This window comes from Taudactylus pleione, unplaced genomic scaffold, assembly GCF_031769625.1.
Source record: "Taudactylus pleione unplaced genomic scaffold, aTauple2 ptg000198l, whole genome shotgun sequence".
In the NCBI taxonomy this organism is placed as follows: Eukaryota; Metazoa; Chordata; class Amphibia; order Anura; family Myobatrachidae; genus Taudactylus; species Taudactylus pleione.
This window is the reverse complement of record NW_028284600.1, coordinates 20,244,363-20,272,195: the sequence shown is the minus strand read 5'-3', so window position 1 is coordinate 20,272,195 and position 27,833 is coordinate 20,244,363. Positions and strand designations below refer to the sequence as shown.

Below are 27,833 nucleotides of genomic sequence, written 5' to 3'. Positions count from 1 at the left end.
TATAATCAGAGATGTGCGCCGACACCCGTGTTTTGGTTGTGGATCTGGATCTCCCCTGGTTTTGGATCTGAGTCTGGTTTTGGATTTTTTTCCTTGCCGTTTGGTTTTTAGGTTTTGGTTTGGTTTTAGATCTGTATTTTTTCCCGAAAATGATATAACCGCTAAAACCACGTAATTTGGGCCTGTTTTTGTTCCTACAGTATTATTAACCTTAATAACAATCATTTTCAGGCATTTCTGGGCATTTTTAACCACCTCACAGCTCTCCATATTGATTTCATTATTTTTCACCAATACAGGCCAAAGGCTGCAGCGAACTGGCTGGCTAAAGTAAGCAACAGAGCAGCAGCACAAACGCACGGCAGTGAAACATTGCCACACAATGAACTCCTTGGTTTGGGGGGGGAGTCCAGAACTTGGGCCCAGATGGACGCAGCACCAGCCCAGATGTATTCTGCACCAGCCCAGATGGACACAGCAGACAGCAGAGCACCAGCCCAGAATGGTTCAGCACTGCAGCACCCCAGGACACAGCAGACAGCAGAGCACCAGCCGGGAATGGATCAACACTCAGCAGCACCAGCCCAGAGTGGTTCAGCAGTGCACCAGCCCAGGACACAGCACACAGCACCACTCTCCCAGCCCTACACTACCCACCCTCCCTGTTCAGTCTCCACAGCCGGAGTGAAATGGCGTCCGCCGCGTAGTCCCTATATACTACATTGATCATAGAGACGTAAGCTCACGAACCGCAAGATTTCTGACTCTATGGTTTTGCCTCGGTTTCAAGATCCGAATCAGGTGGGAAACTCCGAGTTTGCTTGGATCCGACTCGGATCTACAAAATTCGGGTGGGCTCGGTTCTCTGAGAACCGAACCCGCTCATCCCTAATTATAATGAATAGCCCTGACACTTCATTTATACAAAAGTACACTAGGTGAAAATGTTAATTCTCACCTGCTTTTGTATAAATTAGGCGATGATGAATAGGCCCCCCAAGCCACAGATTTTTCATAATTACCGTCATTGTCATGGTCACAATGCTTAATAGTGTTTATTTATTTCTACCATTTGGAATCATTGCTTTTATTATTATTATTATAATTATTATTATTGTTTCTTTATATGGCGCCACAAGTGTTCCGCAGCCCTTACAAAGTTGCTTTGATGAACAGTGAAATTGAGCACTGGTTCTCCAGGCAATTCAAGATTGGAAACGGTACAGATTACAATGGCTTGGACACTGTTGCTGCCTTGTAGTCATGGTAAATACCCCACAAACCAGGGCTGGTTCTGAGTCACCGCATCCTATGTACTTTGTTATGCTAATGCTAAAATTGGCCCATGTATCCTGAAAATCCATGCTACCACATGTGATAGCGGGTTGGGTATGATATGCCGGGGGAAGCCCGATCAGTGAAGATCTCGATAGGGGTGGTAAGTAGCCTAAGCCTTCCCCTCTCCCCCCTAACCCTCCCTTGGTGGTGCCTAACCCTAACCTCCCCTGGTGGTGCCTAATCCTAACCTCCCGAGGTGATACTTACCCGGGTCCTAAAATTCAGGATTTCGGCATTCATGATGCCGACGCCGATATCCTGATCTCCTTTGGGATAGCGGTGCCTGCATTTTGCGTCCGCCGGCATATTAACTACATCCCGTGAAAGCCAATCCCACCTGCTGCTTTCCCATCTGTAGTCTTGGCCATCATCAGTAGTATTTGGGCCTGCGCCCACCACATGCTAGGTGCTAAAGATCCATCTGAAGCAGGCATCCTATCTCCATCTGTACGCTATGATCGAACAATGAAGTCAGCCTGCACACCCAGATTTGTGAGGTCGCTGCCCAGTTTTAGCCCGCAAGGCCCATTTCTCATAAAGATCTCTGGCCATTGTGCGCAAGAAAAGCTTTAGGCTAGATACACACTAGACGATATGTACCCAGCCTGACCTTGGCAACGACAGGACCCGGCGGGGGAGCCAGCATTGGCAAGTACTACATGCACACTTGCTGATGCAGGCAGCGACGGAGCGACGATGGGGGCCAAGCTGCATTCGGCAGCATGGCCCTTGCTAACAACATCCCCATCAGCCCTGCATGTAGGGCCGATGGAGGATGTCGCTGACAACTCACGTGAGCGCGCATCGTTAGCGTCATAGTGGCTGCACACTAGACAATGTGCCATACATGCCTACCCTCCCGGTTTTCGCGGGAGGCTCCCGATTTTTCGGGTAACCCCCCGCACCCCCGGAAGGGTAGGCATTTCTCCCGCATTCTGCCCACTTCCTAGTGAAGTGGGCAGAATGAGGAGAATTCTGGCGGCGATCGCGGGTCTCCGTGTAGGGGGCGGGGCTTAAGACGTGATTCTACGTGAATCACGTTGTTTGGCCCCGCCCCATATGCAAATTTTAACCAATCGCGGCAATTTTACAGCGAGGGGGCGGGGCTTAATGGCGCGATTTGTCAGGCCCCGCCCCCGTCACCCCCCCTGCTGCTTCTCTTACCCGGGCTTCTCCCGGGAAGAGCAACTGAAAGGTAGGCAACTATGCAATGTGCCCGATATGTCGTTCCGAACCGCTGGATCGGTTGACATATCGTCTAGTGTGTACCCGGCATTTACTTGGCAATCACAGTGATGGTGACGGTGACAATGTGCCTTTAAACTGACAAGCGCGTCTGGATTATTAAGAAAAAATATGACGATTACTGCAGCTCTCCTGGATCATTGCTACATGTGTAAAATGAGGGGATTTCTTTTGCCATGCGAGAAATGCAGCATGTGCTTTTGTCTTGTCTAGAAACAAACAAAGGGCCGGATTCAATTAGTATTGTCAGAATCCATTGAAGTGTGCAGAAAACGTGACTGAAAGTGAAGCCTGTCCCGTCCACTGGGTTTCTGTCTGCGGAAACAATCATTAGTATCTGGATTTGCACCAGCCCCATCTAGGTGCAAAAGCTCCAGCAGAAACAGACGTCCTATCTCTGTCCAAACGCTACAATACAGTATATCAGTTGAATTACCACCCCATGATACTCCCACAAAATGGGGCTGTTCCTTACAAACACATCATCACCCAGAAACATCCTTGCCTACCCTCCCGATTTGGCCGGGAGCCTCCCGAAAATCGGGTGCCGCTCCCGGCCCCTGGAAAGGCAGGCAAGTCTCCCGGCCCCCAGCGACGTGTCCGCACCCCCCCTTGGTTGTAAGTATAATCCCCGGCAGCGGGGGGCTGGTGACGAGATTCGCACTGAATCGCGTCATCGTGGCTCCGCCCCTGGCTGCACAATGCCATTAATCATGGCATTGTGAAGAGGGGGTGGAGCCATGATGACATGATCACGCTGTCACTCCCTCATGCTCCGCCCCCAATGACGCGTCACCGGCCGGGCCATGCCCCCTTTCACCGCGTCACACCCCCAGCAGTGTAAGCCCGACAGCGCCCTCCCAGAAAGAGGGAGCTAAATGTCGGCAAGCCTGTTTCAAGATAAATTTGGTCTGTCGACAGACAGATCAATCCATTTGCATTAGCGATCACCGGCAGTTACTGTAAGTTTGATCCAGCACATACATGGTAGCCGATCTCTCCATATGTCTCTGCCGATTTAGCGTGCGCTGCTGATCGCAGATTCCCGATGGTCTGGAATCTGCACATGTGCCAGACTAGAAATAGCAAATGCCACTGTGAAGCCATTTTTCTTCTACTGGTGTGGTGAACACACCAAAAGCGGTATAGCTGTGATACTACAAGAGGTGGTTAGTTTGGTAGCGTGCAATACAGTACACGGATACATTGGCACTGTTAGTACAGTATGTAACATGCAATAAGGTACACAGAGGTGTTGCCAATGTGGGAACAGTGCATAGCGTGCAATTAAAGGCACACATGTGTAGGCACGGTACGCAGTTGGGAAGCCTGTGGACCTAATCCCGACAGTCATATCCCGGCAAGGGTCTAAAGACAGGCGTCGATATGCCGACGCCTGTCATTAGACATACACCGGGAGCCCGACGCCTGGCATCCCGATCGAAGGGATGCCGGGCACCGAGTGTGGATAGCCGCAGGGGGGGAGGGTTAGGTTGAGGGTTCCCGGGGGAATTTAGGATTAGGCACCCCCCTGGGAGGTTAGGTTTAGGCTAGGGGAAGGGGGGGTTAGGCACCCCCGGGGGGAGGTTAGGGTTAGGCACCCGCCCGGGGGACTTAGGTTTAGGCAGTGGGGAAGGAGAGTTAGGTTTAGGCACTTAGAGGGGGGATTAGGGTTAGGCACTTGGGAGGGTTAGGGTTAGGGGGTAGAATTATTTAGCTAATACTTACCTGAGGACGATCAGGATTTCACGTGTCCTGTGGTAAATCATACTGATTCTGTAGGCACTGTGACAACAGTTAATATAATGCAGTGAGAGGCACACATGTGTTGGCACTGTGGGAATAGCAAGTAGCATGCAATGAGAGGCACAAATGTGTTGGCACTGTGGGAACAGTTCATAGCATGCAATGAGAGGCACACATGTGTTGGCACTGTGGGAACAACGTGTAGCATGCAGTGAGAGGAACGGATGTGTTGGCACTGTTGGGATTCCAACCGCCAGACACGCGTCCTGTGGTAAATCATACTGATTCTGTAGGCACTGTGGGAACAGTTAATATAATGCAGTGAGAGTCACAAATGTGTTGGCACTGTGGAAACAACGTGTAGCATGCAATGAGAGTCACGGATGTGTTGGCACTGTGGGAATAGCACGTAGCATGCAATGAGAGTCGCGGTTGTGTTGGCACTGTGGGAATAGCACGTAGCATGCAATGAGAGTCACGGATGTGTTGGCACTGTGGGAACAGTTCGTAGCATGCAATGAGAGGCACACATGTGTTGGCACTGTGGGAACAATGCGTAGCATGCAATGAGAGGCACGGATGTGTTGGCACTGTGGGAATAACGTGTAACGTGCAATAAGATACATGTAGTAACTAGGGATGTGCGCCGGACCATTTTTGCCGGATTTGGATTTGGTTCTAATTCGTCGTCCGGCTTTGGATTTGGATTTGCCAAACTGCGGTGACTGGCTTTAGTTTAGGATTTGGATTTTTTGCCAAAATTGGCAAAAAAATCTAAAATGACATAAATTGGGCTTTTTTTTCTTCCTAGAGTGTTATTTACCTCAATAACATTAATTTCCAGTCATTTACAGTCAATTTAGACCACCTCACAGCTTAAATTATTGTTTTCACCATTATTGGCTAAGGGTTGCAGTGAGCTGACTGGTTACCAAGCGTCAGAGCAGCAGCGCAGTGGCACAGACACCACAGTTTAAAACACCACATCTATGAAACTATGCCACACAGCAGTGGCAGAAATGAAAGGTAGTGCTAGATGGTATTGTCCTTGGGCCCTCCCACCCACCCTTATGTTGGATCTTAAAAAGGACATGCACACTTTAACAAACGAAGCATTTCAGCGACAGGTACTGCCACTTTGTGGCTGAAGTGTTTGGTTTGTTTGGGCCCCCACAAAAAAATCTTCCAATCTACTAAAGGCAACAGGTCTACAGTGGCATGATGTCACCATCATTGCCATCCTCACCCTCATCAGTGTGTACATCATCCGATTCCTCACGCATAATAACAGTTCAACCCCGCTGGAATCCACCATTACAGAAGTATCTGTACTGTGACGTGATTGGCGGGAAAGGTTTTCCTCGTGAAATTTCCAGTTCATTTTAATGGACATAATTTTTTCTACATTTTGTGGAAGTAGCCTCCTTCGTCGTTCACTCACAAGGTTCCCGGCTGTACTGAAAACTCTCTCCGAGTACACACTGGAGGGTGGGCAGCTTAAGTAATGCAAAGCCAGCTTATACAAGGGTCTCCAAATTGCCTTTTTTTTCTTCCAATATTCGAAGGGACTCTGTGACATGTCTACGTGTACATTGTCCTGAAAATAATCCTCCACCATTCTTTGGATGGTAATCGTATTAGATGGAGTTATGGTAGAGGTGTCACTGGTGTTGGGCAAATCTTTTAGAGCCGACCAGATGTCAAAATGTTGGCTTGACTTATCTGCATCACCACTGGGTCTTTTGGAAAAGGTGAATTTTTTTCTGGCTGCTGCTGGAGAAACCGAAGGAGGAGACGTCATCGTAGTGCCATGTGTCACTTCAGCTGCCAACTTGCTCACCAGGAGCGCTTTGGTTCTTTTAAGATCTGGGCCAGTTGTAAAGAAAGACACAGCATACGACTTGAACCTAGGATCAAGCATGGTTGCTAAAATATAATGATCATATTTCAAGATCTTGGCCACCCGTGGATCCTGGCGAAGCGAACAAAGGACTTGATCTATCAGTCCAGCATACTTTGCGGAATCACTTTGTTTAATCTCATCCTTCAATTTCTCCAGCTGCTTTTCCAAAAGCGAAATCAGGGGAATCACCTTACTCAAGCTAGCAGTGTCAGCACTCATTTCATAAGTGGCAACTTCAAATGGTTTGAGCACCTTGCACAAAACAGAAAGTACTTTCCACTGTGCTGGGCTAAGGTACATTCCCCCTCCTCTCCCAATGTCATGGCTTGTCGTATAGCTATGGATGGCTTTTTGCTGCTCCTCCATCCGCTGAAGCATATACAGGGTTGAGTTCTACCTTGTTTCCACTTCTTGCTTCAATTGATGGCAGAGCAAATTAAACTGCTCTTGCAGGTGCTGCAATCTCCTGCACGCTGTTGCTGAATGCTGAAAATGTCCCGAAATTTTTCGGGCCACAGACAGCATCTCCTGCACGCCTCTGTCGTTTTTTAAAAAACCCTGCACCACTAAATTTATTGTGTGAGCAAAACAGGGGATGTGTTGGAATTGCCCAGCTGTAATGCTTTCACTATATTTGTAGCATTGTCAGAAATCACAAATCCTGAGGAGAGTCCAAGTGGGGTAAGCCATGTTTCTATGACATCTCTTAGTTTTTCTAAGAGGTTGTCAGCGGTATGCCTCTTATTGAATCCAGTGATGCACAGAGTTGCCTGCCTCTGAATGAGCTGGTGTTGTTTGTTAGATACTGCTGCTGCTGAAGGCGATTCACCCACCCAGTGGGCCGTCACAGTCATGTAATCTTTAGTTTGTCCACTACCGCTTGTCCACATATCTGTGGTTAAGTGGACAGTGGGTACAATAGCATTTTGCAGGCCAATAATTAGGTTCTGTTTAACGTCCTGGTACAGCCGAGGAATGGCTTTTTGGGTAAAATGAAACCGAGATGGAATTTGGTACCGGGGACACATGACCTCAATTAACTGTGTAAATCCCACTGCATTAATTGCGGATATTGGACGCAGATCTAATATTAGCATAGCTGTTATGGCGTCAGTGATCTGCTGTGCGACAGGGTGAGAGCTGTCATACTTGCTTCCCCTTGCAAGAGATTCTTTAACAGTCAATTGTTTTTTTGGTATACTACTAGTAGTCTTCTTGGTCCACTTCTGGGATGAAGATCCACCAGCAACAGCAGCAGCAGGCCTAGCGCTCAAAGATTCAGTTTCTTCTGAGGTGTCCTGGAAAGTGGAGGAGCCACTGTGACTTAGCATTAACAAATTGGATGCTGTACTACCACTGATCATTCCCGAGGATATTGAGGAGGAAGGTGTTGTCGGCGGAGATTGCAGGTGCTGGGATTTAGTAGAGAGAAGGCATCTAGCTAATGCTGGACTGCTTGTTGTTATTTTTTTAGCAGTAGTTTCTGTTATCAAACACCTGTCATGAGCTCGCTGCAGATGACCTCTACTAACTGTGGTCCCACAAAGGCTACAAATGGCTTGACAAACGTTGTCAGGGTTTGGGTAAAATAATTCCACACAAAAGATGTGGATTTGTTGGTTCTATGCCCAGGCATGGCAATGGCCTTCTTATCTTGGCCAAGAGCTGCTTCCACTGGTGCCTGACTTATACAAATAATATCCTCATCCTCAACATCCTCATTAGTGCCAGCGTCAGCTGCACATATATTCCTCTCATCCTCTTGCAATTCCACAGTGGCATCCTCAATTTCTATGTCCTCGGCAATACTGCTCATCCCCACAACTACAGATGGAAAAGAAACTGTGGAGGGCGGCTTCTCTGAACGGTCAGGCTTACACATAGCAATGCCACTCGTGGACCCACTTAGACTCTCCTCAGGGATTTCTGACATTTGTGTTTCAAAAAACACAGTTTGATCTACTGCCTTATTGGTTTTAAATTTTTTCACACTTCTATAGTCTGATTGAAAAGGTCTTTTATCGTCATGAGAGACACAAGATGCCTCACTGACAGTTGCAGAACCACCACTCAGAAATAAAGGGCAAAGCCTGAGTCTTTCCTTGCCGCTACGTGTGGTGAATGGTATGTTGCCAATTTTCTGTTTCTCTGCAATAGTAGTAGTCTTTAGAGGTTTTTTTTTTGTCTTTACCCCTGTGAAATCTAGATTTTTTGATTTCAGGTTCCCTAAGTTTTTAAAGCCTCTACGCCCTTGAGCATCAGCTTTAGATGAAAGTGATGGACTTCCAGCTGTTGCAATGCTAGCATTTGCTTGTTGTTTCTGCTATCCTCTCGGTTCATTCTCGTGATCCATATTACTTTATCACTATGAAGTGGAGTCACGGAGCTTGTATACACACAGTGGGCTATGCCCTGTCATGGAACTTGTATAATACACTCAGTGGGCTAAGTCCAGTCACGGAGCTTGTATAATACACACACAGTGGGCTAAGCCCAGTCACGGAGCCTGTATAATACACACAGTTGGCTAAGTTCAGTCACGGAGCTTGTATAATACACACAGTTGGCTAAGTCCAGTCACGGAGCTTGTATAATACACACAGTTGGCTAAGTCCAGTCATGGAGCTTGTATAATACACACAGTTGGCTAAGTCCAGTCACGGAGCTTGTATAATACACACAGTGGGCTAAGCCCAGTCACGGAGCCTGTATAATACACACAGTGGGCTAAGCCCAGTCATGGAGCTTGTATAATACACACAGTGGGCTAAGCCCAGTCACGGAGCTTGTATAATACACACAGTGGGCTAAGCCCAGTCACGGAGCCTGTATAATACACACAGTGAGCCTGTATAATACACACAGTGGCTAAGCCCAGTCACGGAGCACACAGTGGCAAGAACTACTCTCTCTAACTGTAATCTAACTCTAGTCTCGCTTTTCACCTCTCTATCACTAACTAACTAAGCGTGACTGTTCCGTCTGGATACAGTCACGCGAAATGGCGCCGACAGCCGGGCACCGCGCCTTTTATAGAGGCCAAACGTTACCCGGCTCTCACGAGAATCTGACGCCAGACGGGTGACGTTCGGCCTCGAGGTGGAATCCGAGTCAGGCGGGAACACCCGAACTTGCGTTCGGGTGGACTTGGATTCCACCTGTTCGGAGCGGTTCGGATTCCTCAGAATCCGAACCGCTCATCACTAGTAGTAACCCTAGATGTGCAGTATGGGTATACATGATTGCACGTAGTTCAGCAGCAGACTGTTAGTGACTGACAGTCTGCTACTATTTCTGGGTAGGAGGTGTGTCACTACTATTGGGGCTTAGGGAATAGGCCAGTATCTCCGTCGCCTGCATGACCCTATGCTGCGTCCATGGGCGTAGCTCAGATCATGCATGCTAGAGGCATGATGTCTCTCTTGCTCAAGCATTTTGTTTTTAAAAGTACTGTCACTTCTTCCCTTTCTTCACACCACAGCAGAGAGCCAAGGGATCCCACCCCAGACACAGTAAATGCACAATACTTTATGAAAATCCAGAGAATTTTAATATGAGTATGTTAACTTTAGATGTCATATTAATAATAACAACGGTTTCAATGACAAAATGCACATAGAATATTCACAGCAATGTTTTCATAAAACTATATTACACACACACTTTCACAATATTTTGCACTATGGGGGAAGTGTAATAATCTGGAACTTACAGATGTGTCCTCATACCCTATTGCTGCAGTCACGCCAAACAGCCCTGGTTGGCTCACTTGCACCAGGCATCTTGCGCCACATGGCGTAATGAGGCTAGGTGAATAAGGATAAATCTGTACATGTATGGGTGAGATCCGGAGAGTCTGTCCACTGTATTAAAGTGGCAATCATTTAAAATCATTATGGTTAATCAATGTATGTACTCTCAGATCTGTGTTCCTAAGAAGGTATTTTGTCTAAATAGCAGCTATACCAAGTGGGAACTGCAACCCACTAAAAATAGACAATATACACAACAAGAGGTAGCGCTTATAGACAAAATAAAAAGAAAATTTATTAAAACACACAGGGCCTCATTCAGACCTGCTCGCAAGCACCGATGTGCTCGCAAGCAGGTGGATGTAGAGGCCCCGCATGCGCACAGCGGCCGCACTGCGCGTGTGCAAGCCCCGGAGCGAGAGAGAAATTCTCTCGCTCCGGGGCTTACTACAAAAGGGGCGGCTGTCGATGGTGATCGACAGCTCGCACCGTTTTGTAGGCGGGGTGGCTTGCCAAACGGAGGCGTTCCTGACGGAATGCCTGCCGTTTGGGGGCGGCCCCACTGACATCACTGGTGATGTCAGTGGTGAGCTTCCGGCTCTAATAGAGCCGAAAGCTCATTGAGGCTTGCGTCAGACGAGACCCTACCACAAGGGTCTCGTCGCAAACCCCGATCAAGACCATCGCGACCATCTACCTGGCCGCTCGCTAAATATGTGGGTGGTCACCCACAGCCTAGCGAGTGGCGAGGAGGCCGGGCCGAAAAATAGATGCGGCCGCCCTCATTCAGAGCGAGCGCTCGCATTTTGAGAATGCCTCTGAATGAGGTCCACAGTGTGTATTATAACATTAGTTTTTGATACATAAACCTCAATGCATAAAATTAATAGCTGCCAATCTGTAGATTAGAAAAATGTCCTCTCCAGTAATTAATCTATGTGGCTCTAGAGAATAAGATATATAATAGTCTGCTGTAACATCTCTCCGGAAGATTACGGGGAACTCACAGATATTGTGAGTTCCCGTAATCTTAGTATCTCACCTTCTTTTATGTGAGGCTGGCACGCCTGCGTTTTGCAGACCACACCCCCGTCACCACCCCCAAAAGCTTACTTCCTGTCGATCACTCTGTGATGGGTCTGCATAGTCACTGTGATCGCAGTGGATCCTTTATGCATGCACACTGCGATGCATACACAGTACGCAACAATCGGCCGATTGCGTGCATAATCGCAGTTACAATCGGTAATAAATTAAACCCTTACTTCTATGCAAAAATTGGCAAAATAGTGTTGTTTACAAACAGCACTTTACAAGCCTTATTCTATGTGGTGGTAACTGGTCGATCGAGGTTATTGGGTGACAAAGCAACGTGTCCCAAGTGCTGTAGGACTGTAAGCTCATTGTCTGGGTCAAGTGGTTGCTTCAGATGTGGGGCTGCAGCAAATTCCAATATTCAAAAAGGGGAACCACACCTACTGCCATTGATGTTTGGCAGCTTTTGGGGTGACAGTGTGGCTCCCCTATTTGAATATTGGACTGCCCCGCAGCCCCACCTTTGGAGTCACTACTGCTAAGGACTTAACACTTTGACTAGGTTTATTCCATTTGGATACTTAATTTGCTTTGTATCTTCATTTTCTCAAACATGGCAATTCAGTTTTTGAATGTTAAAGGAGAGATGGTGCCTCACACCTTTGTCCCCATCACAGGAGATGGAGCCTGCCTGTTCCAGTCCCTCTCCTATCTCATGTATGACAGTCAGCTAATGGCTAGGGAAGTGCGTGAACTAATTGTGAGGCACGTGATGGACAACTGGGAGGCATTCTCCATCATGTCCCCCGTGAGCAAAAGGGACAACTACACCAGCTCCGCTGAGTACCACCTAGACATGTTCTAGCCCTTTACTTATGGTGGTTTATGCAAACTGGTGGTGGATGGGCAACTGTTCAAGCTCGTCTTCGAGGTTTACCACACTTAATCTTGATACTAGCAGGCTCCTTTACACCAGGGGAATAAACAGTGTCGGACTGAGGCATGAAAAGCCCACCAGGGAAGGCAGTGGTAGGGGCCCATGCTTAAAGGGTGTGACCAGCCACCACAGAGGCTTGGCCAGTCCATATAAAGGACATGCCTGCAGACAACATGGATACTACAGTGCATAGTCTGTTCATCCATGTTCCTGCTCTACCAAGTAACTGACCCTATAATAGAGGAACAATGTATAATTTGAGTGCACTGTCTGAAACCTGACATAGGAAGAGGTAGTAGGGCCCACCAGGGATTTCCCTTGTACCCCTGTGGGCCAGTCCAACCCCGGGCATAAAATAAAGTAAGCATATAAGTTAAGTTAAGATGGTATGAAGGAAAGGTCTACCTGGGTGAAAACGGGTACATTAGTTCATAGATAGATAGATATGAGATAGATAGATAGATATGAGACAGATAGATAGATAGATAGATAGATAGATAGATAGATAGATAGATAGATAGATAGATAGATAGATAGATAGATATGAGATAGATAGATAGATAGATAGATAGATAATTTAAAAAAGAAGTCACTCAAACGGGACTTTAAAATAATACTTATGTTATGGAAAATACTTTTTTGCCCAGGACAGGTTCAGGAACAATGTTTCTGATTATGTCATAGCTTATGAGAAGTTCATCACTACAGCACTGCAACAGCAACAAATAGTTTAGAGCATACAATTTATGGTATTTGATGGATAAACTGAAGAATACCTTTGCGAGTTGAGCTGATAAATGGTAATTAGCATATTTGCTTCGCTGTTAGCCACTCAGTGCTATGAATATATCTTTTTTAGTTTTTACATCTATCCACAATCCTGAGCACATTTTATCCACAATCTCTGATGGTCTAAAGTAAGTGACAGCAATGGAAGGATAGTTTAAGTTGCTGTGATTTAGTAACCTTAAATATGTGAAGTTATCTTAACTAAGGTATCTTAAATATTTTACTGTTTTCCCCTTGTACTAATAGAAGCTGCCAACTTACTGTAGGAAAAATAGAAAGGATGTAGGAGCATGACTGTATATTCCAAATCATTAAGTCATGAACACACCACAACAACGCAAAAACAATTACTGTGGAGATTCCATTTTTGCCATCCTAAACCTAATGCCCATCTGCTGCCTGAGCTAGACTCTGTAATTGTTACTATCAGAAGCAGGAAAGACACAATATGGGACAACCTATGGGGAAGCAAACTTGCCATAGCAGCACTTGCAAATTGCCAATGGATTTAGGGGCATATTTACTAGTTATCAGGTAATTCTAATTTCCTATCACTGCTATTTGTGGCTATAAGAAATTAAGATTTGCCCGAATGTGTTAAAATACAGCGGCAGGGCCAGAGGCACCATGCACACTATTGGGCATGTTATGGTCAGCTGACCACGCATGCGCAAGTGGAGGGTGCCAGGGGGGGATCCTGCAAATCTTTCTCCCGGTACTTTCTGCGATATGTAGCCCTTAGGCTACAACGGCTAAATTCCAGAGCTTGGTAAATTTGTTTAAAAGGCAGCCAGCATAGAAACTTATGGCAGCTGCTTTTGCAAGCGAAAACAGAAATCTCCGGTATCTGCTGTGGTCCACAGTACAAATGTAACATTTGGGGGATACTTATTATTTGTGGGTGACAACTAAAAACTGGCATTTTGGGGAGATATTAGTCAAATAATAATTGATAAATACTAGGCCCCTCAATATCTCATTAATTGCACTCTGTAGGCTGAAATTGTTCAGTGTGAGCAACATACGTAAGATCTGTTACAATGTGTAGTAGTGTGTTTCAATACTGCTCCCCAAAAAGCTCACTTTTCTATTATATAATCTTCTACAGTGTCAGTCTAGAACAGCCTCAGTAGAGAATTGCAGGGAGGAACTGCCCCTCCATTACCTCGCAGCTCTCACTGGCTGCCTGGTGGGTATGCATTTCTGCTTTACTTATTGCTAAAGAAACTATCAAGTAAAATTAGAGAAATATCCTGTTTATTGGGAAAATTAGGTAAGTAATCTGTAAATCATATTTAATTAATAAAACTTACACGTTCAGAAAAAATATTGTTACAAGCTTAAGTTGACTTTTGACTGAAGATACATTGTGCATGATTTCAATTGTTTCAGTGACTTTTTACTGTTGCTGAGCATATAACAATCATATTACAGATGTAATATGATTGTTTTCCATCTTTGCCGCTTTGATGGCAAACGTGAGCACACATTACGCCATGTGACTTGCCGACAGACAATGTCCGCCCCTACTCCGGGGCTCCTCTGGTGTCTGCCGCTGGACCCTAGTGCGCCTTTACTGTTCTCTACCTGGGAATTCCAGCTACTTCAAAAAGTTCCTAGATATCAAGGAACACAGCCAGGCTGTACGGTTAGAGGCTATAGTCTATCAACTGTCTTACGGCAACTGTATTATCCACCAACAGAACCAAATGCTAGTATGTCCAATAAGTAATGTAACACATTTTGTCTATATGATAGACTTTGTCAAAGCAAGTATATTTAACAGGAAAATATTTAATTTGACATCTGATGTTCCCTGAATGTCATTGTGATAATCTAATGGAATTGTATTTGGTGTATTTAACTGACTGACAAATATTCTCAGTTTAACAACGTTATGTACTACAGTATGTATATGTACCTGTGTTTTGCAGTTTGCAAATAAAACTGGTTTGAATTTGAACAGTGTTGACCCAGTATATGAGTTATAGATTAAAGGCTAGCAGTAGGATTTCTGTCTGCACTTATATTGTATAGGGCTTGTAGTTCCATAGATTTTATTAGCAGTGACTTTTTATTGAACACTGTCTTCTGTTTTATTTTTTTTGCACGTGTTATTTTACTTTCTTTATCTTTTTGAAATTAGCTGATACATTTTATACAACAAGGGGTCTATTTATTAGAAAATCAGATGTGCCCCCCAAAAATTAACAATCCTTATCTCCTCATTTTGCAGCAATACATCATGTTTCCGGGGTATTACGGAACTGGCCACGCATATGTAAAGCGGGAAAACTTGCACTCGTCCTCGCAGTCACACCATAGAGAAAAGAGGGCTAGCACACTATTTGAAGATAGCATGGTACATCCCGAGCAGGACTCACCAGATAACCACTGAGCCTCCCACATCCTACATGCAAAAACAACCACAGATTTCTCTCTGGCAAACGATATTGTGCATACACATGGAACGATTGTACAAATGATATAGATGGGTCGTTAACGACTACAAATCGTTAACGATATATCATTTGGCAGCAAATATCCTCACGATGTATCTTCTGTCTCTCGTCTCTCAGTCGGCTGGTACAAAATGGTGGAGGGGAGTTGCCAGGAAAAGTGACGACAAATCATTAATCGACCATGAAATCGTTCATCGTGCATACGCACAGAATGATGTGTGCCAACTCGTGAAAGACAGGTCGAGATCTTTCTGCATGTTGAAGAGATCACCGACCACGACCAACAACCAGTGGGAATGTGCATCAAATCGTAACGTGCCTACACACGGACAGTTTTTAAACGATTTGTCGTTCCAATTGGTCGAAAACGGCAATATCGTTTAAAAAATACTACCGTGTGTGAGGGCCTTTAGTTTACAGCTGTCAGGGGGGCTGAAATTGGCCAAGATCTTCCTGTTGATACCGAAGTTTTCTTCCTATTACAGTCAAGTCTGCACTCTAATGAAATGAGCCTGAAGAGATTAAGTTAATTTATGGTGGCATTTTAGCTATTATATTTGTTACACAACAGCCTTGTACTGTAATGTGAAATGGGCCTTAGAGACTTTTTATGTAATGGAAGGCTAACTCCTTTAAAGCACTGTGTTCTACTGCAATCTATTCTTATTATCTTCACCTTATTACCTGGGCAGTTCCGATAATCAGCTAGCTGAGCTATGGCAGGTGTTGCAGATAATTTCAACTCCTAGTCCTAGGGAGCACACATCTCATTTCTTATATTATAGTAGGGATGCGCAGGCTCGGATAGGTTCGAGTTTGCACGTGGAGTTCGGATTTTTCCCTCCAAAAAAACGGAACTCAGAACGAGGCAAAACGTCATCTTACATGGACGAACATCATCATTCCTGGACAAAAGACCAGGAATGATGATGTTCGTCCATGTAAGATGACGTTTTGCCTCGTTCTGAGTTCCGTTTTTTTGGAGGGAAAAATCCGAACTCCACGTGCAAACTCGAACCTATCCGAGCCTGCACATCCCTATATTATAGCAATGTATATATCTCCCTTTAATTAATATGAACTTGTCTTTGTTTTCCACCTAAAATGCTGATTTACCGTGTTTAATCATTTAGATTTTATTTACATTAGTTTTTCTGCAAATATTACTGACCTTCCCCTATAATTCACACCAGATTTTCGTTGAAAGTAATGACCAAGGTCTGATAACTGCAACAACCAGCCGGGTTAAGGATCTGACTGTGCTGAACGCTCGCAACCGGGTCGATGTTTTCCCCACTGTGCATGCGCACGTTGGAGCCGGCTCCGCCGTGTGCATGCGCGAGACCCGGCTAGTGACAGGCGCTCCGTCGCTACGGGTCTCACACCAAAAGGGGCGAGCTGTCGATGGTGAGTGACAGCTCACCCCGTTTGGGAGGCGGGCAGGGGGCGTGGCCGGCTAAACAGAGGCGTTCCCGATGGAACGCTTGCCGTTTGGGGCGACCCCACTGACATCAGCAATGATGTCAGTGGGGAGCTTCCTGCTCGATCAGAGCAGGAAGCTCCCTGTGGCTTGCGGTTGACAAGACCCAACCTTAGGGTCTCGTCGCAAGCCCCGATGGTCGCGATGGTCTTGACCAGCACGACCATCACCCTGGTCGCTCTCAAGAGCTGTGAGTGGTAACCCACAGCCTAGCGATCGACCAGGAGGCGGCACTTAAAAAAGTAAGCGGCCGCCCTCATTCAGAGCAATCGTTTGCAGCAAGCGATCGACTCTGAATGAGGTCCTCAGTCTGTCTGGACCAATATCCAATCTCTGGGGCTTAATCTCATGTACTCAAACTCCTATTTGGTCTGAAACCATAAAAATGTTAGAAAAAAAAATTGTGGCCTTGTACAGTATTTGGTATCAAATAATCGTCCCTTTATAGTGTTATAAACTGCAAAAAAGGTTTTTAAGGCAAGTCCGCACAAAGGACAAAATGAAGGGTATTACAAAAAATTAACCTAGATTAGGATTTAAGATTTGAAATTCTCCCAAAACTGACCAAAGAAATCACTAAAAATTTTATTTTGAACAAAACCGCCTTTATATAAAAATATATGTTGGTGGTAATTCTGTTTGGTCAATGGTGCTCCCCCGAGTCATGTATAATCATAATGGTAAAGAAAAAGAAGAAAAGGGAATCTGCGTGGGGGCACACTTATTGGGAGAAAGTATAGTTAAAACTTAACTTTTAATCTATAATACTAATAAAATAAAAGGAGTTAGTATACAATACAACTAAAATAAATTACTGCTGCACAAATGCGAAATATTAACTTAATCAATTCATCAAGCAGTATAATACTGCAATTATTCTGCCGGTTATAGACAACGCTCTCTAATGAATCGGAATTATTCAAGAAAAGAATTTCTTAATGAATAAAACCTCCCACTCGATCCGCTGTGTAACACTTAGTTATACAATAAGGTATGCTCCTATTCACACTAATAATCACAAATATATTACTAGTAGATAATGCTCCTACAAAAGAATTTTACTGTGTGTATGCCAACTTAATTTTCTCCAATCGATATAGTTGAAAAGTGGGCATACTATTCGACCCAATAATCACAAATATAACACTTAGTTGAACAATAAGATATGCTCCTACAAAAGAATATCACTGTGTGTATGCCAACTTGGTATTATTCCAATCGATATAATTGAAAAGTGGGTATACCATCCACACCAATAATCACAAATATAAACAGCAATCATCAGCGGTGCTATTACTTAACAGTAGTTCGGTGTAAGTATAATAGTTCCATGCATAACATAACAGGTTGATATATGCAAAAATTGCAGTATAGCCAATGTGTGTTAGACACTCCCAATAAACTCCTTATTGGCAACAGACAAACATACATCATATATAAACAGTGAATCAATGAATACCAAAATATGTGTGTATATGCTGGGTGCACCCTTATTAGTAACTGGGAACAGTTATCCTAAAGTGGATAGTACCCAGCTGTTTTAAAGCAATTTGCATGTAGGTTGTTGCTTTGTATATATATTTAGCACTTTTTCTGCACCATTGCAATATTCATAGAGAAGAGTAGCACCCTGATTGCAGAACATGTTAATTGCTTTTTATATAGGCATTGGCATGTGTGTTGTTATTATTGGACATCATTTTTTTCAATATTGCAGTATGCATAAGTTGTTGTTATTTCAAATGAATATACAGTCCATATATTGAGATTTTGAATATTGAGTCCATAAGTATATTTATCAACACAGTATGTTATCAAGTTGACATTGGCCGTATGCTTTCTTAGTTGTATAAATATATATCCTCTGGTATTGAAAACATATATATTCCCAGATTTTGGTAATCTGTCTCCTATTGTAGTTATAGTTTAATATAGCATTATAAAGGTAACTCCAAGAGGGTCTTTATATATAGATCCTGAAAAAGATCCAGAAAAATTATTGTCCACTGATTTAGATGCAATGTCCTTTTGGACAAGAATATTCATATATATACACAAAGCTGTATTCCATATGGGTTTTAAGGTGTATTTGCAATATGTCTAGAACACCGATGTGTATTTTGGCTGTATTGTCTCAACCCGACAAGGTCTCAACATATAAACAGCCCAATTTTCAATCAGGACAGCATGTATCATAGACAGAAAAAGAAGTGCCGATGTCTAATAAACTGGCCCCCTTCTGCTGTTTGCTATCATAGGATAGGCCCTAGAGGATAGCAAATGAGAGAGGGGACTGTATGCATCGTGACAGATTAAAGGAAGCAGATATGCAGGAAGGAGTAGTGGCAGTCCGCCCTGATACCTCTAAGGTAGCGCAGGGATGTCAACGCCACTTACCTGTCCAGCACTGCTGTCCCGAGTGACAGAGAGAAGGGAGAGAGGAGCAAGTCGGCAGCGTGTCTCTGCAGGGAGTAGAGCGTCTTCCGGCTTCCAGGGCTGCTGTCCCAAGTGACAGAGAGAAGGGAGAGAGGAGCAAGTTAGCAGCGTGGTGTGAATAGGAGCATACCTTATTGTTTAACTAAGTGTTACACAGCGGACCGAGTGGGAGGTTTTATTCATTAAGAAATTCTTTTCTTGAATAATTCCGATTCATTAGAGAGCGTTGTCTATAACCGGCAGAGTAATTGCAGTATTATACTGCTTGATGAATTGATTAAGTTAATATTTCGCATTTGTGCAGCAGTAATTTATTTTAGTTGTATTGTATACTAACTCCTTTTATTTTATTAGTATTATAGGTTAAAAGTTAAGTTTTAACTATACTTTCTCACAATAAGTGTGCCTTTTTCTTCTTTTTCTTTACCATAATGTTATAAACTGTCAAGTTAGTTTCATCTTTATAATTGGTTTTGTTGTGTACAGTAAGTGATGTGACAGTTCCATGGAATGTGCCTATTCCTATAGATGATAAACTTGGATCATCTTTCTCTTGTGTTTATTATCAATAGTGAATCTCTGTGGATTATAATAATGCTATTGCTTTGGGGAACCAAAAGTGTATTTGTATGTGTGATTTTATTTATGCTATTGCTGTGCTAATAGCGTACAAATTGGAATCAGGCCACAGTCATCATTATCAACTGTACACCTAAACCAGTGTCACTCATCTAAGGGCCTTATTCAGCGAGGAATGTGGTTGCAAAGACCCATAGATTGTTGCGTTCTGCACGTGTGTGAACTAGCCATTGCGATGGAAACTGTGTTTGCGGAGGCTACGCATGCCCAGAGCAGAGTGATTAACAGGAAGTGCCATTTGGGGTGGTGACGGGGGGGGGGGGTCGGGCAAATGCAGCTGTGCCAGTGCGTTTCATCGCCGTTGCATGGGCGTGCATAAATTGGTCACTGCGATACCTGACGCCTCCTGAGGTCTCATGGCTTGCGCTGAAGTTAGCAATTCCTGAGTGAGCTCTGGGCTTCCATAACTGTGCGCATGGGTCCGATGTTACTCAATCTTACCGATTGTTTTGCTATATTGCCCTAGTATACAGATGTGAGTAAGGAGAAGTGGGCGTCCTTATGTCAGGCTCAGTACGCACACATTTAAATCATACACGCCTATTCTCTCGGGAGTCGCGGGAGGCTCCTGATTTTTCGGGTAACCCCCCGCACCCCCTGAAAGAGTAGGCAAATCTCCCGCATCCCACCCACTTCCTAGTGAAGTGGGCAGGATGGGGAGACTTTCCGAGATGTTTGCGGGTCCGTGTGGAGGGGGTGGGGCTAAACAACACGAATCCCCGCCCCCCGAAGATGAGAGAAGCAGCTGCTCCCGGAAAGGTTCCCTGCAGAGTTGGTAAGTATGATTTAAATAGCACCGGTGAGATTAGCAATGCAGCTGCGTGCATATTAAGCAGAATAGAGATCCATGCAGAATCAGGCCCTCAGACCCTTCAAGGAGGCAGCTGCATGTCCACTGCCAGCGAATGCACAACCACTTCCCGTGACTGTATGCGCAATACAGCCCTGGTCTCAGCCCCCTCCCCCAGTCATAGATTTTCTCTAATCGTGTTTAAGATAGAAAAAATATGTGGGTAGTGGAAATTTGTGTATGCATATTAAGGAAAAACGCAGCTTGAGACAAAAAACGTAAATTTCTTTTTTTAGATGGACCCTGAATTAAGCCCTTTATGTGCGTTTTGTGCTTATGATCGTAGGTGTGTGTTTTATAGTAATAATTGTAATACTGTTTTATAGCAATAATTGTAATACCGTTTTATAGCAATAATTGTAATAGTGTTTTATAGTAATAATTGTGTGTGTGTGTTTTGTGCTAATGATGTGTGGTATGTAGTTATGATCCTGGTGCTTGGGATGCCGGCACTCAGAATGCTGGCGCCGGAATCCCGACACAGGTCAGAATCCAGGCACCAGCATCCCGACTGCTGATATCCCATCAGTAAGTACTGGGGTTAGGGGGAGGGTTATGGGATAGGGTTAGGCACTACAGGTAGGTTAGGGTTAGGCTGCGGGGAGGGTTAGGGTTAGGCTGCAGGGTGATAGGTTAGGGTTAGACTGCAGGGAGGTAGGGTTAGGGTTAGGCTGCGGGGAGGGAGTGTTAGTGTTAGGCTGCATAGTGATAGGTTAGGGTTAGACTGCAGGGAGGGAGGGTTAGGGTTTGGCTGCGGGGAGGGAGTGTTAGGGTTAGGCTGCGGGGAGGGTTAGGGTTAGGCTGCAGGGTGATAGGTTAGGGTTAGGCTGCGGGGAGGGAGTGTTAGGTTTAGGCTGCGGGGAGGGAGTGTTAGGTTAGGCTGTGGGGAGGAAGTGTTAGGTTTAGGCTGCGGGGAGGGAGTGTTAGGTTAGGCTGTGGGGAGGAAGTGTTAGGTTTAGGCTGCGGGGAGGGAGTGTTAGGTTAGGCTGCAGGGTGATAGGTTAGGGTTAGGCTGCGGGGAGGGAGTGTTAGGGTTAGGCTGCGGGGAGGGTTAGGGTTAGGCTGCGGGGAGGGAGTGTTAGTGTTAGGCTGCATAGTGATAGGTTAGGGTTAGACTGCAGGGAGGGAGGGTTAGGGTTTGGCTGCGGGGAGGGAGTGTTAGGGTTAGGCTGCGGGGAGGGTTAGGGTTAGGCTGCAGGGTGATAGGTTAGGGTTAGGCTGCGGGGAGGGAGTGTTAGGTTTAGGCTGCGGGGAGGGAGTGTTAGGGTTAGGCTGCGGGGAGGGAGTGTTAGGTTAGGCTGTGGGGAGGAAGTGTTAGGTTTAGGCTGCGGGGAGGGAGTGTTAGGTTAGGCTGTGGGGAGGAAGTGTTAGGTTTAGGCTGCGGGGAGGGAGTGTTAGGTTAGGCTGCAGGGTGATAGGTTAGGGTTAGGCTGCGGGGAGGGAGTGTTAGGGTTAGGCTGCGGGGAGGGTTAGGGTTAGGCTGCGGGGAGGGAGTGTTAGGTTTAGGCTGCGGGGAGGGAGTGTTAGGGTTAGGCTGCGGGGAGGGAGTGTTAGGTTAGGCTGTGGGGAGGAAGTGTTAGGTTTAGGCTGCGGGGAGGGAGTGTTAGGTTAGGCTGTGGGGAGGAAGTGTTAGGTTTAGGCTGCAGGGAGGGAGTGTTAGGTTAGGCTGCAGGGTGATAGGTTAGGGTTAGGCTGCGGGGAGGGAGTGTTAGGGTTAGGCTGCGGGGAGGGTTAGGGTTAGGCTGCAGGGTGATAGGTTAGGGTTAGGCTGCGGGGAGGGAGTGTTAGGTTTAGGCTGCGGGGAGGGAGTGTTAGGGTTAGGCTGCGGGGAGGGAGTGTTAGGTTAGGCTGTGGGGAGGGAGTGTTAGGTTTAGGCTGCGGGGAGGGAGTGTTAGGGTTAGGCTGTGGGGAGGGAGTGTTAGGTTAGGCTGCAGGGAGGGAGTGTTAGGTTTAGGCTGCGGGGAGGGAGGGTTAGGGTAAGGCTGCGGGAGGGAGGGTTATGTTTAGGCTGCAGGGAGGGAGGATTATGGTTAGGCTGCAGGGAGGGAGGGTTAGGTTAGGCTGCAGGGAGGGAGGGTTAAGTTAGGCTGCAGGGAGGGTGGGTTAGGTTTAGGCTGTAGGGAGGGAGGGTTAGGGTTAGGCTGCAGGGAGGGAGGGTTAGGTTTAGGCTGCAGGGAGGGAGAGTTAGGTTTAGGCTGCAGGGAGGGAGGGTTAGGTTTCTGGGTAGGGTTAGCGTACTTACCAGTAGCTGTCAGCACTCTAACCCAGTCAGAATGCCGGAGTCTGGATTCTGTACGCCGGCATCACGTACCCAACCCTTGTGTGTTTTATATTAATGATTGTAATACTGTTTTTAGTAATAAGTGTGTGGTGTGTGTGTGTGTGTGGTGTGCGTGTGTATTTTATACAATTACAAGTTCCTACTTTATTTTCTCCTTACAGTTCAGAAGGTGTCTGCTTCAGATGATGCATTGCAGTGACCTAGAACCCAAGGAGTCTATCAATCCAACATCAGAGAGAGTGGCACTGAGCCACAACCACGGCGGTGAAATGCATGCTATAGCAGCACATATATCCTCCAACATCAGCAAAATGACTGAAGACGAGCAGAGCAGCTGCAATTCTTTTGCTCAGCTTCCCATATCAGAAAACAAAGTATGCCCAATGTAAACTGCTACCACCATACAATATTTGAGGTGCAGAATGGTACTTTGGTTTACTCACGTTTATCACAAAGACAAAAGTGCAGTCTTATATTACCTGTCAACACACATTCACATAAGGGCACCGTGTTACAGGCAGAGCAGTGATTAGCGAATGCTCATACTGCAAAGAATAGAGTCAATGTTTTTGTAGGTGGAATTCAGGGACTGGGGACCTCATTCAGAGGCGGTCGTTAGATGCAAGCGGTCGCACTGAATCAGGGCGGCCGCTTGCATCCTGAACGGCCGCTTCCTTGTCGATCATTAAGCTGTGGGTTACCACCCACAGCTTAACGACCGACCAGGTTGAACACCATCGCGACCATCGGGGCTTACGACCAGACCGTAAGGTTGGGTCTGGGCACTCGTAAGCCCCAGGGAGCTTTCTGCTCTGATGGAGCAGGAAGCTCCCCATTGACATCACTGATGATGTCAGTGCGGCCGCCCCCAAAAAAGGTAGGCGTTTGTTAAGGAATGCCTCCGTTTTGGAAACCACCCCCCTGGCCCGCCTACCAAATGGGGCGAGCTGTCGATCAACATCGACAGCCGCCCCTTTGGTAGCGAGCTCTGGAGCGACAGAGTTTATCGCAGGACTAACCATCGAGTCGGTTACGAGCGCATCGGCGCTTGCGACCGACTCTGAATAAGGTCCTGGGTGTGGATTTAAACAAGGGGAAGGAGGTGTTTGAGCTTAGCTAGTAAAAGGGTACTTTGGTGGCTATTACATAAGTCACCTTGCTCTCACCTATTCTCCTTTATGGCTTTTGTTCCATCAGTTACAGTACATGTGGTTATAGTTATCACAGAAGGCTCTATCCTTGCCAAATAAAGTTTAAAGCAGTTGAGAAACAGTTGGCGCATACCCATTGGCGGCACGGTGACTGGCTTCCTAATACATGTTCAATATTGTATTCTAATGTTTATATTAAACGGTTAAACAAGGATCTGTGAATAAATAATAAAGCTATGTAATAATTCCATCCAACAAGTGGGAGTTAGACTTTTTATATGGAATTTGGGGTGCTTGGTGCTAGGATATTTGTTGCCAGTCTGATATGTGCAAATACTAAACGCTCTATGGTCAGATCACCTCACACGCTCATGCAACACAAACACACAATGCCTTAACTAAAATAAAAGACAGAGACATTGCGTTGGGTGAAATAGGTCAGCTTTTTATTAATGCTACATAGAAACTATTTAGTGAACCTATTTATTTAACTCTTAATTTTAATAATTAGTAAAGCCAAAATGGTGGCTGGGGCTTGGATGGCCTAGCACAAAGAGCGATATATAAAATAAGCAATGTAAGAAAAATAACAAAGTAGCGGGCCTGAACAGCCCGCCAAATCAAACATCGGGACCAACTGCCCCCTTTTACCTACAACTCGCAGGGTGTCAGCCTCCTGCCCGACCCTGCGGGGATTGCAACTTGGGGGGCCCCTGTGCCAATGAGGGGGACCGAACACACCTGGACCGATGGTACTCACGGCGCCCTAATGTCTGCCCCAGCCGCACGGCAACCCCCCAGGAGTCAACTAAACATACCCAAACAACATTCGCTTAAACTATAAGGCCATACAAGACCAACCGCCCTAACAAAAGCCGACATCTAAAAACCTTACCAAAACTTAGGGGGGGTGGGTGTGCAATCTCCTGAAGAAAAAGAGGCAGAATGGAATCTAATTTACCCATAAATCCCCAGTTCAGAACTCCCCCCCCATAACCTGTGCCTATTGGCTAAACTAACACCACCCTTTAATCTGCAGGACTGCTAAACCCATTTTGCATTGCAAAGCGTGCCCAGCGACAGACCAGAGGTTTATGTCACTCCTGTCATACAGGGATGACATCCGTGGTCTTCTATGCAGTTCCTTTTAGGAATATATATGTGTGACCACACCAGAATAAGATATATTTCACAGACTATTCCTCCAGCAACCTCTACTGAGCACATGCTCTAGACCAGTGGCCAGGGAACAGGGGTAAATTACTCCACATGGGGTAAAAATGAAATTTCTGGGGGTAATGGACGGACAGCCGGGCATGCATATGAATCATTCTATAATACAGAATAATTATATGCATGCCCGGCTGTGCTGCAGGGAGGTTCTAAGCCGGACGCCCGCTGAGATGTTATTACCAGCGGGCGCCCGGCTCCTTCCCTGCAGCGCCGCATTAGCCGGAGGCTGGAGTTCTCTTCTGAACTCCAGCTTCCGTATCTCTCCATGCGCACTATGGGAGAGATGTCATGACATCTCTCCCATAGTTCCGAGGAGCAGCCGGGCGGACAGGATGGCTGCGGATGCAGGAGTGGGGATTAAGGTAAGTTTTTTTGTTTTTTTGTACAAGTGGCACTACAGGGGCATTATATGGGGGCACTACTACAGGGGCATTATATGGGGGGCACTACTTCAGGGGCATTATATGGGGGCACTACTACAGGGGCATAACTATGGGGGCACTACTACAGGGGTATAATTATGGGGGCACTACAATATGATTTCCTTCCTTTCAAATCAAGGGGGTAACGTCAGCGTATCTAAATATATTTGGGGTAAAAGGTAAAAAAGTTCCCTGACCCCTGCTCTAGACATACAGTTGTATGCAAAAGTTTATGTACCCCATATAAAATTACACCTTTTACTAGATCTTTAGGTGAATAGAAGTAAACACACGAGGGCCTCGTGCTGACGTTGAACTCGTTTGCATTAAGAAAGTCAATAATATGCATATGCAAAGTTTTACAAATTGAGAAATGCGTATAGGTCTGCTATTGTGGTTACTTTCGTCATCAGGACCATGTATTTGTACAACATTAGGCACCCACAATGGACAAGGCTTTGACAGACATATAAGTTTACCTGAGAAAGTCTGCAAATTGCAAAAACAGGTCCCTTTCCGTCCTGCCTCTCCATTTGCAAGTAGGCGTTAGGGGGCATGCATATAACTAATTTGCATATTTTATGCAATAAAATTTGTTGTATAGCTAACTCACCATCAGTCTCTGGAAACGGTATGTGCAAAGGTTTGTCCACCTCTGCAATTGCTTCATTAATCCTCTAACCCTACAAACTTCATTACCTTGTGATTACTCGGAACAACCGTAAAGATACAAATAGAGACCATAAAAATATCTTTACAAAGCAGAGGAAGGCTAATAATATATATATATATATACACACACATATATATATATATATATATATATATAGTTTGCTATGCGGACCGGCACTCACCACATAAAGTCACTGGTTCCGGTACCCTCCGAATATAAAGAAGCATAAAATAAGCAATGGCAAGCAAGCGACCTGTGACAAAAATTGGTATATTTATGTAAAAAATTACATGATACCATCCAATGTTTCGGGACACACCCGTCCCTTTGTCAAGGTATACCAATTTTTTTCACAAGTCTCCTGCCGCTTGCTTGTCATTGTTTATACATATATAGCTATTTTTCAGCAGGAACTCATTCCTGAACCTCTTATTAACTATGACCTACTGTAATGTCCTGACCCCAAATTTATTTTCCATAAGATAAGTTTTATTTTAAGGTCCCTTTTGAGTGACTTATTTTCTAAATACTATATATATATATGTGTGTGTGTGTATATAATATATATATGTAAATTATGTATATGCAAAAAAAATGTCTTTAGCTCCACCAACACACTTCTACTATAAGTATAAGAAAGATAATTACACAATGCTACAGTTAACAGCAATAAATGATCATATTCATATAAGCTATACTTGACTTACATTTTACATGAAAATGTAATAAAAACACAAAAATTTTATAAAAAAAAGTAAGACAAATGAATAATTAACCTAATAAAATGTGTCTAATGTCATCACAGGCTGTGTTTTCATAAATGATACATAATTTTATCTAATTCCCATATTGGAAGGATTTCTATGGCAAGCAGAAAGCATACGGGATATCTGAAATGTGTACAATATAATGTTAATATTTTCTTGATGTTTAATATAGCTCTATAACACAATGGTTGTACTTCTGGGGTTGTCCTTATAGTAATATAATGATGGTATCAGGTCTACGCTGCCCACCTTTATGTCATTATAGTGGAGGTCTACTTCGGCTAACCCCAGGTTACTCATCCCATTCCTGCTCAATAATTATGGCTGGCATCTTAAATGGGACATCTGCCCACCACATCCCCCTTCCATCGTTCACTCTCGCTGCCCTTTACCCTAAAGATTGCTATCACAACACAGAACCTTTACACAATTGCTGGGGTCTCAAATCCAAACATGTTTGTGCATTTTAGGATTGATATCTTCCAATATAAAATTATAAATGATCACTAAAGTAATCACATTTAGACACATTTATCAAACCTTTGAGAGGACATGTGGAGTAGTTACCCATAGCAACCAATCAGATTGCAGCGAACATTTATCTACTACATTTTATAAAATGATAGGTATAATATGATTGGTTGTGATGGGCAACGCCTCCATGTGTCCTATTTAGAAGGTTTGATAAAGGTTT

General features: G+C 45.0%; 1 protein-coding gene across 1 annotated transcript in view; it reads left to right on the top strand.

Annotated features, from left to right (window-relative positions):
* The window catches only part of LOC148518911 (opsin-VA-like), a 141,982-nt gene extending 118,700 nt beyond the window's left edge, over nt 1-23,282 (top strand). The window contains exon 5 of the mRNA XM_088477009.1: nt 23,055-23,282. Within this exon, the coding sequence (XP_088333135.1) occupies nt 23,055-23,282 (228 nt within the window). The remainder of the gene's footprint in view (nt 1-23,054) is intronic.
* Nucleotides 23,283-27,833: the final 4,551 nt, after the last annotated feature.